Below are 11,879 nucleotides of genomic sequence, written 5' to 3'. Positions count from 1 at the left end.
ACAAACACCGTGGATTCTCATCTTTGCAGATACACCCACAATAACTTCGTAATCGTCCCACTACACCGAGCCTCACTTGGTACACCCAAATACGCCAGCTTTCAGGTGACACGCCATAAAACCACCAAAACAACCCGGGTCCCCAGTCTCCACGTCCGCTGCGCCCTCCGCCGGCACCGCCCGGACCAAACCGGGGACACGCCACAAACCCAGGGGCTCGCCCGCAAAACGAACCAACCCACGCCACCCCATCGCCCTCGCACCCTCCCCGCCTACCCCCATAAAACCCCCGCGACGGCGACGGCCCCCACCCCTCGCTTCGCCCACGGCATATTCCCCCTCCAACCCCAAACCAAACCAGATCAAGTGAGACACACTCCGCTCCCTCTCCAAACCGGGACACATGGCGGCGGCGGCGGTGACGTCCAACGGCGGCGCGGCGGCGGCGAACGGGCCTGCGCCCGGGCGGCTCGCCTCCGTTTACAGCGAGGTGCAGACGAGCCGACTCGTGCACGCGCTGCCCCTCCCCTCAGTCCTCCGCTCCAACTACTCGGTCGTCGACGGGCCCGCCAGCTCCGCCGCGGGCAACCCAGGTGAGTTACCGTACATCGCGGCCGCGCTTGGTCGGATGCTCATCGTCTGGATCTCGGGTGGGTTGCTGTGGATTTGATTGAGCTCATCAGATTTGCGGGTGTTTCGATCGATCTGGTGCAGATGAGATCGCCAAGCTCTTCCCCAACCTGTTCGGCCAGCCCTCGGCGTCGCTTGTGCCGGCGGCCGAGCCCGCGGCGACCAGGCCGCTCAAGGTCGGTGTCGTGCTCTCCGGTGGACAGGCGCCAGGCGGGCACAATGTGATCTGCGGCATCTTCGGTGAGTTGTTCTCTTCACTAGGCCTCTAAGACCCAGTTTTGTTGCTAATGGAAGCGTCACGACCAAATTTGGTAGATCTGAAGATACTACTATGTCTTTTTTTTTTCTATTGGTACCTTCATGCTAGCTTCGATAGTGAACCTGCGCAACTATAGATCTTGATAGAATTAACCAGTCGGTGCTGTATTCTCAGAACTCACCTGTTTGAACTTATTTGTTTGATAAATATGCATTAAACTGAGTTAGTAATGGGGAGTATGTAGTGTGTTTTGATGGATTTTTGAAGTGCTTGTGATTGACTTAGCTTGGTTGGGTTGAATCAGACTACCTGCAGGAGCGTGCTAAGGGCAGCACTATGTATGGATTCAAGGGAGGTCCAGCTGGGATCATGAAGTGCAAGTACGTGGAGCTCAATTCCGCCTTTGTGTACCCCTACAGAAACCAGGTAACACAATATCCTCATTACCTCATACATTCACATCTGCGCGAACCATGTTAGTTTGGCTGATAGTATTAACTATAAAATTTAGGAGTAGACAAGATGATAGGTTTCTTTGCGGTGCAGTCTTAGAGATTTTAAGTTTGTTTCTTGTCCAATTGTTGTAATGTTACCATCAACAGTAGGACACATGTGCCTTTGTTTTGATGATGCATTTAAATTGTTTCTTTTTGATAGGGAGGATTTGATATGATCTGCAGTGGAAGGGACAAAATTGAAACACCAGAGCAGGTATGTCTCTGAGCATGTTTTTGTACAAATGCTTAAAATTTTCTTTTACTATGTGGCAGTTGTGCCTAATCAGTAATTGATACTTCACAGTCAATGTCTCTTTTCTCAACTGCTTTTGTTGCTGGTGCAGTTCAAGCAAGCTGAAGACACAGCCAACAAGCTTGAGTTGGATGGACTAGTTGTCATTGGTGGTGATGATTCAAACACCAATGCCTGCCTCCTCGCAGAATACTTTAGGTTGGCTTGTAATACTGTTTAAGTGTTTTGGTTTTATACCATGTTGTGCTGTTTTGGTGTTTCAGTTTCATTACCAGACTGGATGACTTTTGAATTTTACATTGAGGTTGCAATCCATTGTTTTCTTCACCATATTGTTGTTTTTCTGCTTCTTCATGATCAAATGGAGATTATGATTTCTAATTTTGAACTTGCTTTATAGGTCAAAAAACATGAAGACTCGTGTTATTGGCTGTCCAAAGACTATTGATGGGGATCTGAAATGTAAGGAGGTTCCCACAAGCTTTGGATTTGATACTGCTTGCAAGGTAGATTCTTGATCCGTGTGCTTGTATTATTCTGCAAATCTTAGACTAGATTTTAAAGCTTTCACTACCATGTATGTCCATGGCACACTTGCTTACAAGTGTTTTTGCAATTGAAGGAGAAATTAGGATATTAGCCACAGATACATTTGAAAACTGATCATGACAATGACTCATCTTCTTTTTCAGATATACTCTGAAATGATTGGCAATGTCATGACTGATGCAAGATCAACAGGAAAATACTACCACTGTAAGTTCATCAGTATTTTGTGCATGCAACTAGATAATTTTCCCTACTCTTGTTTAAGTGATTCAGTGGTAATAAAATAGATAAAGTTTACTGAGTTAATGTCTACCATAGCAACTGCCAAATCATAAAACTACAGATTGAAGCAGATAGGTTGTCAATAATTCAATTTGAGAAGATGCCATACTGGGAAGGGTCTTTGTGTTAGCAAACATCCTAGTTAAGCTTTATTCATATCCTGTAACTTCTTTGGGACAACATAATGGAGACAATTTTTACCGTAAATGTTGAGAATGAAGTCATTTAATTACTCAGCAGATTGGTAACTTGATTACTCTGCGTAGATGTATGTTGCATCCTATTGGAACATCCGGACAAACACCCACATCATGTAATGCCAACAAGAATTGTGACATTATACTATGCTTACACATAAGTCCATGAATTTTTTAAGTATGGAACAGCATGACAAATGACACATTTTAACATTTTTGGCATCCTTTTACAAAGCAATTCCTAAGAATTACTTGCTATGATTGCAGTTGTGAGGCTTATGGGACGTGCTGCTTCTCACATTACATTGGAGTGCGCTCTGCAAACACATCCTAATGCTGCACTCATCGGTGAAGAGGTTGGTATTTCTTGCATGCAAAGTTCTTTTTACATTGAATTAGCATCATCTGCCATTGTGGCCTTTATCTAGCTAGATTAGATTAGAGATGTTAAATATGGTACACAAGGAGGATGTAGCTGTCAACACACCAGTTTACATATTTTCTTTGATGAACACTTAGGGTTCTTCCTTTCCTACTGGTTTTCTTGCATAATCTCACATTATGGCATTTAAAGGACAAGTTAGAGAGCTATAATACTGTCTGTATCTGATAGGTTACATTTTCTCACATTATGGCTTTAATCGGTTTCTTTATGTTTCTACACATTATTATTTCACAAAGACCATCTTTTTTTCGTTGTAGGTTGCTGCCAAGAAGCAAACTCTTAAGAATGTCACAGACTACCTTACCGATATCATTTGCAAGCGTGCAGATCTTGGTTACAACTATGGTGTTATCCTTATACCAGAGGGCCTGATTGATTTCATCCCAGAGGTTTGACATTCTTTATGTCCTCTCATTTTGTGTTGCCATAGACTGTATTACCAATATCACTCATTTTCTTTTGCAGGTTCAAAAACTCATTGCAGAATTGAATGAAATCTTGGCACATGATGTTGTTGATGAGGCAGGGGCTTGGAAAAGCAAGCTTGAGCCAGAGTCCAGGCAGCTGTTTGACTTTTTGCCCAAAACCATTCAGGAGCAACTTCTGCTTGAAAGGGATCCTCATGGCAATGTTCAGGTAAAGACTGGGAAAATTGTCAATTCATAACTTTCTTAGTCTTGTGACATGACTCTTTCTGCTGATAAGGATGTCAGTAAGCTGCCCATTCTGACTGGTGTCCCAAATGTTATTTCAGGTTGCAAAAATTGAAACTGAGAAAATGCTTATTACCATGGTTGAAACTGAATTGGAGAAGAGAAAAGCTGAGGGGAGATACCATGCAAGCTTCAGAGGACAATCTCACTTCTTTGGGTAAGTACTAAATAATACACTTTGAAAGTCTGTCCCCCCAACTCTTTCTCATGCAGCTTGTCTTTTATTTTGCAGATACGAAGGAAGATGCGGTCTCCCTACTAATTTTGATTCTAGCTATTGCTATGCATTAGGCTATGGATCTGGTGCCCTTCTCCAAAGTGGAAAGACTGGACTTATTACCTCGGTATGCCTGCTTATCCTGTCATGTTATGTCAAATACTCATGAAGCATATTCGCATTATGCATTGTAAGACAGGCATCAGTGTTCAGTAATGTAAAACATCACATCCCAATATTCATAGTTGCCAGCAAAATTTTTATTTGTTTTACCCTTACTGTAAAGTGGATACAAAGTTATGGCTACTGGTGACGCATAAGAAATTCACAATCCAAACAAAGGCTTACAGCATTAGGTTTACCTTTTTTTTTAAGAAAATGATTTTCGGCAGTTGGTGTATTTGCATGATTGGATTGCCATTTTTTTCCTACTCAGGTTGGCAACCTCGCTGCTCCTGTCGAGGAATGGACCGTTGGTGGAACTGCCTTGACATCATTGATGGATGTTGAGAGGAGGCACGGTAATTTTCTTGCTTTTACCTTGTTTCAACTGAAGGCTTTTGAACTATGTTCAGGCATAGTTTGTTTGCCTGTTTATTCAAGTTGCAAACAATATGCCAAGTCTTGTTACTCTCTTTTGGGTTGATTAGCGTCATATTTTCTGACTATGATGTGTGCCACTTCATTTGCTTAAAATGTAAAACTTTTTGACATTGTTCTCTGCAATCAGGCAAATTCAAGCCAGTGATCAAGAAGGCTATGGTGGAACTTGATGGTAAGATCACTAGCATGTTTGGTTAACGACTGTTATGGCTGGTTTGTGCCTTTTTTTCTTCCCGAAATCTGATTTCTGGTGACACCAATTTCAGGTGCACCTTTCAAGAAGTTTGCATCGATGCGAGATGAGTGGGCCATCAAGAACAGATACATCAGCCCTGGTACGTAGATAAAAGATTGCTAGAGATGACCATATACCAGTTTAGGGGCCTGTCCAGCTTAACCAAATTGACTCGTTAACCTTTCCCGTGACACAGGTCCCATCCAGTTCAGTGGACCTGGAAGCGACGACTCGAACCACACGTTGATGCTGGAACTCGGCGCTCAGGTGTAGAGTTGCGTCGATGTGGCGTGCGCCTTTAATTCTTTTTGTTCTTACAGTTTTGGAAGCGGAGACTGGAGCTCCTAGAGAGCAGCCTGCAGTCTCCACGTTGTGAAATGTCAAAAAATAAGAGATTTTATCGGAGTTTGCTGCGTAGGTGGATGGATGTGGTAGTAATAAGAACTGGTTTTAGTTTCTGTATGATTCGGTTGCCCCATTTACAGACTCACACTTGGCCTTGTGGCTCTGATTATCTGATTCTGTTACCCTGGTCGCGACCTTGTAAACATGTAATGCAAACATCCATGTTGAGGGATACCACCTGATTTTGGTTTATTTGCGCGTCAACCGACTAATTTATATCAAATATGCCTTGGAGGTTAGGAAGCTACATTGTTCCCCCCCAAAAAAATTCATGTTTTTCCTGCTGATCCTGCGATACAATCTCCGGTTGCATTGCATTGTGAAGTACATGTATGGGCATGCATGCGCATCTTGTATGGGCATTTCAGCAAGTAGTTAGGGGTTTATTGTTTATAGCATGTTGCTTTTACTTGTTAGGCCATTACTGAATAAACCCTACAACCGAACAAGCCCTGCTCCACTAACGAGTGTTCCAACACAAAACGGCAGTTTCTGCAAGCGGCCAAGCATCTCCCGGCCCTAGGGCTGGCCCTTACGTCAGGCACTTCGAATAGTAGCTTCTCTACGGTATATGGTCACAAAACTCAGATCGCAAATTTAGTGCAAATTTGTCTCAAACGTCGCATATATTAAGAACAGAGTATATAAAAAGGAAATTGGCCAGTAGCTTCATATTTTTGCTATGCACAACACTTGAACATGGTTGTACATGCTCCACTATTGCAATTTCTGCACTTGCCAACGAGGAATTACATGGCTGGAACACATGCGCTTTGCTTATTGTTTGTTTGCGTCTCGTATAGGCTGTTTGGTGCCCCTTTTTTCTTGGATCATGGGAGTCTCGATTCCAATACACAAACATATCTTATCTTCGCTCCCTTTATTCCCCCAACTTCTATGGTCACGACTCACGTGCTCCTAGTCTCCTACGGCTTCGAGGTGTGGCTCTGAGTCTGTGACCGACGACGAGCGATGACGTGCTCTCTCCTCAAGTTTTCACGTCACCTTCCACCAGTCTCTCGTGTCTTAGTTTAGGCCAACTCATCAGCAACCTTAGCTTAGGAGACAAGAAAGCATCTATACCCTACTACTCCACTGCCCACTAGGCATCTGACGCCTCAAAACACTTTGCTTTTTTTTTTCTTTTACATGCATCTCTCTGATCAGCCACCTGAACTTTTCTTTACCACATGCGTCTAGGTGCGAGCAGGAATAGGATCAGCCGATCAGGCCTTCGTTAACCACAGGATCATCATTAATCTCACGTCAAAACTGTCAATCTACGGACTAGTACCCAGGCATAAATGCGTAACCAGCCACGTCACCGTGCGGCACTCGTACCACCACACCAGCAAGCGCCATGACTCACTACCATTCCCTCGTGGCCTCGTCCTCTTCTCCACGCACGTCCGTTCCTTCCCGAATAAAAACCCCGCAACCGAACGCGGGTACGATAGCTAACCGACGGGAGATCGAGCGGCGGTTTCCGCAAACGGCCGGGCATTTCCCGGCCGAATTCCTGCGCCGGCCATTACGGCCTGCCGCGCGGAAACCCCCAGGGCCATGCCATTACTGCCGGCCGGCGGCCATGTGGTGGTGGCGGCGTACTACTAGCAGGCCTGCCTGAATAGTCTCGGTGGCCGGCGTTATGGGGGGCGCCACGGTGAAGAACGGCTCAGTGAATGCTGCCCGAATTCGATACGACCAGCCGGGAGGTGGCGGCGATCTGCTGGAAGCCTGGAATGATGTCGCGAGTATCCGTGGTCGTGGATGAGATGCTATATGAATTAGATATTTTGGAAGTGCATATTTCTTAGGATGCTATATTGTTGTACAGCAATAGTGAGAGAGTTCATAGATGTGTCGGTGGCATACGATCGTCGGTGCAATAGCCCATTTTGCTTGTTTATCAGGTGGGTGGGAGTGGGGAGAATGGATGGTGCATGGATCACCACTGTGCAGAAGCAGCTTCCACTTTGGATCCTCTGACGAATAAACGTGACACGGAAAAACAGTTGCCGCGGCGGCACCACCTGAAAATGATGGCGCCCTTCCGCCGCGACACGCACCACCACCACCATTCATGGCATGGGATCCATCGCCAGGGTCCTTTTTACCAGGCAGGCAGCTGTTGTCCATGTGACAGGGTTTTTTTTTTTTGAAATGGAGGTGACAGGGTATTCAATAGGGGATCATCCATCGCTGATGGCTTGATGGCCGATGCCGATGCCCAGTGGGTGGATCAGTGGATGAGAGGAGCTCGTCACACACACTTGTGTTCATGCGTATGGGCAGAAGATTAAAAAGGAAAGGGAAAGCGAGAGATTGGATTAGAAAGAAGCGAGTGCCAAAGAATATGGCCAATGATTAGCTGCACTGCAAATGGGGGCACTTTGCTTTGCATCTTGCGATTCTACGGCTGGTCATTAGTTGGTTGCTCACCTTTCTTGTGATGGTTTTGCTTGTATAAAAAGCGAGTAAACTTTGGCATGCCATGGTCACATTCTTTATGCGCCCAGCCAGCAGCAGCCGCTAGGCTCTTCTCGTTTTGTAACTTCGAGTCTCAAACCATCAAATTTTGGTTGTAAGCAAAGCATCTTTTCCTAAAAGAAAAACCACACTTGGAAAAACCGAGGCTTCCGCTTAACGCTGGAGATCCCTGTTGAAGAACTATTTTACCATGGGAACTGGAAACATCGTGCAGGTCTGTAACCTTTTGCTGCGTATTCAAGTATCCCCTCCGTGAATGTGTGCATGGTTTTCAAATTTCAACCAAGATTAGAGTAGGCAGGAAATTAATTGGCACGACCTTCTCAGCCAGGGGAAACTTTTAAGTTCCCAGTCACAGGCCTCTTGTGTGGACTATGGGGAGTATTCATTCCTGGTCTAGATGTCTATAGGACAGATGCAGAGAATGTAAGCATTTGTAACTTTTCTCAATCTGCTGGAGCGTGTTACATCGGGAAAGAACCCAGCCGGAGATGGAGAAGACATGTTCCAGGAACAACTATTCCAAATACAGAGATTAATTCCAATGCTAAAGAGGTTGATATGGCAGGGGGGAATCCAACTGCAGAGGCAACAGAGACGTTCTTCCAAAAACAGATGTTCATTTCCAATGCACGCCTGTTTGGCAACCATGTTTTAAAGTTTAACACCTGTCACATCGGATGTTTGGATGCTAATTAGGAGTATTAAACATAGGCTAATTACAAAACTAATTGCACAGATGGAGTGTAATTTACGAGACGAATCTATTAAGCCTAATTAGTCCATGATTTGACAATGTGGTGCTACAGTAACCAATTGCTAATGATGGATTAATTAGGCTTAATAGATTCGTCTCACGAATTAGCACAGGGTTCTGCAATTAGTTTTATAATTAGCTCATGTTTAGTTCTCCTAATTAGCATCCGAACATCCGACGTGACACTGTTAAAGTTTAACACCTCGTATCCAAACACCCCCCGGCTTCAGCCCCATCAATGGAGGTAGTGGAATGTAATTGAGAGACTTGAAATAGGCACATACTACATTGAGTATAGCAGGGAATAGTTACCAATCAGAAGCAGAATGTACATCAGGAATAGCCCAGCTGCAGTTACATAGGAAGAACGGTTCATTCAAAGAGGAACATACCACATCAGGTGGGAGAAATGCGACATTTCAGCATCATGAATATTGAATCTGCACAACGTTTAGATTATGCTAGTTCTTGGATCACAAGCATTTACCTAAACTTTTGATGCTTCAGCATTTCAAATTTGATCGAGAACTATTGAGCATTTCAAGAACCATTTCAGGGGAGAATATTGCCTGTTGTAGTTCACTGATAATTCAGACCATATACAAGGCATTCCACAGTTCGGTTCATCTACAATCTAATACCAAATCATCATCATTTTGTACGAATTAGAGTCAGCAAGGCATGGCATATGAATGAAAGAATGATCAATAATAGAACAAAATTCCAAGTCTTTCCTACTTGTACACCCTCCAATCGAGAGAATTGGGAACCCCAAGGATCACCGGCCAGACCAAAAAGAATCAAAATCCCCCAAATAACCAATCTGAATTCTACCCAAAAGAGCAAGAGCTCTCCTTCTCTATGAACTGATCCCTCTTCTCCTTCCCCTGCTGTCGCTACCGCTGCTCCCTTCACCGCCCTGTACAGCCCACCATGAGCGGCAGCTAGCTCATAGCAGCGGCAGCAACAGCTCCAGCAAGACAACACAATGCAATGCGATGGGGGCACATTGCCATCGCCAAGAACCGCTCAATCAGCAAGTACCTGTTGCGCCTATGGAACTACAAGCTCTCTCTACCATGAAAACAGGGATGCGGACAATGCCGGCCCGGACGCCGGCGAGGCAGCGCCACTGCCGTCGCTGGGGATGTAGAGGTCATATAACCTCCAGGTGTGGTCGAGCGGGCATGGCCTGCCGGCGTCGAGGCGGTCCCATGGCTTGCCCTTCCCCGACCAGTGCATGAGGCTGACGGGCCCGTCGTGGAGCGGGCGGCAGCTGCCGTGCACGTTGTCGCCTCCGAGGCCGTGCTGGTTCCAGCGGTGGTCGACGGCCTCCACCTCGCCGGCGAAGACGAGCAAGAACGGGGGCAGGGAGCCCAGCTCGTAGATGCGCTTCTCCTTCTGGATCTCCATCCACCGCTCGATGCGTTGGCGGTAGTTCCCGGCGCGCCAGCGGCGGAGGTCGATGACCATGACGCCGGTGTTGAAGTAGCACGGCGGGCGGCGGCGCCCGGCGAAGACGCGCGCGCCGAGGTCCGGGTCGGACCAGAAGGCCGGCGTGAAGTAGCGGGAGAAGTTGGCGTGGCAGTACTCGGGCGCCGCCACCACGGCGGCGGCAGGCAGGCGCGTCTCCCAGAGCCGCCTCACGTCGTCGGCGGCGAGGACGTCGGAGTCGAGGTATATCGCCCGTGGCACGCAGCGCGGGAGCAGGTCCGCCAGGTGGTTCCGGGCGTAGTTGAGCGGCGCCTCGAGCGCAGCGCGCACGGACGCCGAGATGAGCCCCGCCACGGCCTCGGCGCGGAACGGGTAGATCTCGAACCGCAGCGACGGGAACGACGCGGCCACCGCGCGCCGCAGCAGCTCCGGCTCCGGCTCCGGGCCCTCCCCGCCCGCGGCGCCGGCCTCCGCGGCCAGGAAGTGGAAGAAGATCGACTCCGGGCAGGACGCGTGCTTGAGCAGCGAGTACACCGCCGCCATGGACCCGCGCAGGTAGTGCGCGTCCAGCGTCATGGCGATATGCACCAGACCCGGGTCGCACACCCCAGCCGCCGCGGCTGGGCAACCCTCCCCGTTCCGGTACTCCGGCGCCTCCGCGAACCTCGGCAGCGCCGCCGCCGCACCGGAAAACGCGAAAGCCAAGAAGACCGCCGCCGCCACCGCGACACCGGCCCGCATCGCCTCGCCCGCGGCGCCGCCCATGGACGCCGGCGACGAGGGGACTCTCCTGCGCCTACTCGGATTCTTTTCTCTTCTCCCTGCGGCGGGCGGCAGCCTGTGCTGCGCTGTCTCGCAGTAGTGGGGAGGGGAGTGGTCGGTGAGAGGAGGCCTATGTATTGGGGAGCCGCGGGGGGTAGTTGTGATTGTGTACAAAAGCGGGTGGCGTTAGCGATTAAAGGCAGAGGGGAAGGGAGGGGAGGGCGTCCCGTGCGTGTTTGGGGAAGCGCGTTGATTTTGGCGTGTGGATGGGTTGGCTCCCAGTTGTGCAGCTTGTGCTGTTTGTTTTCGGTGTTTGGTGCCTCTTGGTAGCTGTTGCAGGGCTGTGAGCAAGAACATTTGTACCGTTGGAGTAGTACCTTGATCCTCGTTTATTCTAGTGTCATGTGGTAGGATGGCCGTGGAGAGGATGTTTGGTCCACCTCTTGACTTCAATATCTGTGGTTTTAGAACTGTTACAGGCATTGTACTATTAATTTCTAGTTGATGGATTTGGATATAGATATGGATATGAAAAAGACACTATCCAGCCGCGTGCTCATGCAAGCGTATCAGTTCGGTTTCTTTTTATGTCTTTAAGCTAGGGTGAATCGTTAACGGTTTCGTGTTTTTTATTGTTATTTTGTCGGAATTCAAATGTCAACGGTTTCTGTTCGTCACGGTTACTCTAACTTCCCAACATAACTAATATGACTTACGTTACGCAATGTAACTATATCAGTTAGGTCTTTTGGCGGCGTGTGGCTTTGTGGCCGTGGAGGTACTTTATATTTTTTAGTAGTTATCTTCTGTTACTACTCAAATAAGATAGATATATCGTATCTTCTTAGTAATGAAATGCACGTGCATTTACTCTCAATAGATGTTGCATGTTGCGAAGAAGAATATTTGTGCAGCTGTGCTACTTTGATTTTTGATTTTACAATTATGGAACTACTAATTTGTCAACGACATTCATATCTTTAAACTATGGCGAACAATTATTAATTCTACGTGTCGTCGGTATCATCATTTTGTCGAATCTCGAAGGTCAACTATTTTCGCTAGTCATGATTGAACTAACTTTCCATTAAGATGGACGGACATAATTGTAGTACTTCTCTAGAACAATATATCTTGTGTTACTCCATTAG

At 47.2% G+C, this 11,879-nt stretch overlaps 2 protein-coding genes across 2 annotated transcripts; one reads left to right on the top strand and one right to left on the bottom strand.

The window, feature by feature from the left end:
* Window positions 1-306: 306 nt before the first annotated feature.
* LOC101764323 (pyrophosphate--fructose 6-phosphate 1-phosphotransferase subunit beta) lies at window positions 307-5,477 on the top strand. The gene is made up of 16 exons (XM_004965071.3): window positions 307-593; window positions 715-870; window positions 1,194-1,315; window positions 1,547-1,600; window positions 1,731-1,837; window positions 2,040-2,145; window positions 2,332-2,395; window positions 2,935-3,023; window positions 3,370-3,501; window positions 3,578-3,748; window positions 3,867-3,982; window positions 4,058-4,169; window positions 4,479-4,563; window positions 4,773-4,817; window positions 4,912-4,980; window positions 5,077-5,477. Exons 1-16 carry the CDS (start codon window positions 404-406, stop codon window positions 5,151-5,153), a joined length of 1,695 nt encoding a protein of 564 aa, XP_004965128.1. The 5' UTR covers window positions 307-403; the 3' UTR covers window positions 5,154-5,477.
* Window positions 5,478-9,219: 3,742 nt separating this feature from the next.
* On the bottom strand, window positions 9,220-10,888 carry LOC101763917 (probable galacturonosyltransferase-like 9). Its single transcript, XM_004965070.4, has one exon. It carries the CDS (start codon window positions 10,729-10,731, stop codon window positions 9,607-9,609), a length of 1,125 nt encoding a protein of 374 aa, XP_004965127.1. The 5' UTR covers window positions 10,732-10,888; the 3' UTR covers window positions 9,220-9,606.
* Between the last annotated feature and the right edge of the window lie 991 nt (window positions 10,889-11,879).

Source organism: Setaria italica, chromosome IV (genome assembly GCF_000263155.2).
Source record: "Setaria italica strain Yugu1 chromosome IV, Setaria_italica_v2.0, whole genome shotgun sequence".
Classification (NCBI taxonomy): domain Eukaryota; kingdom Viridiplantae; phylum Streptophyta; class Magnoliopsida; order Poales; family Poaceae; genus Setaria; species Setaria italica.
This window is presented reverse-complemented; position numbering and strand designations above follow the sequence as displayed.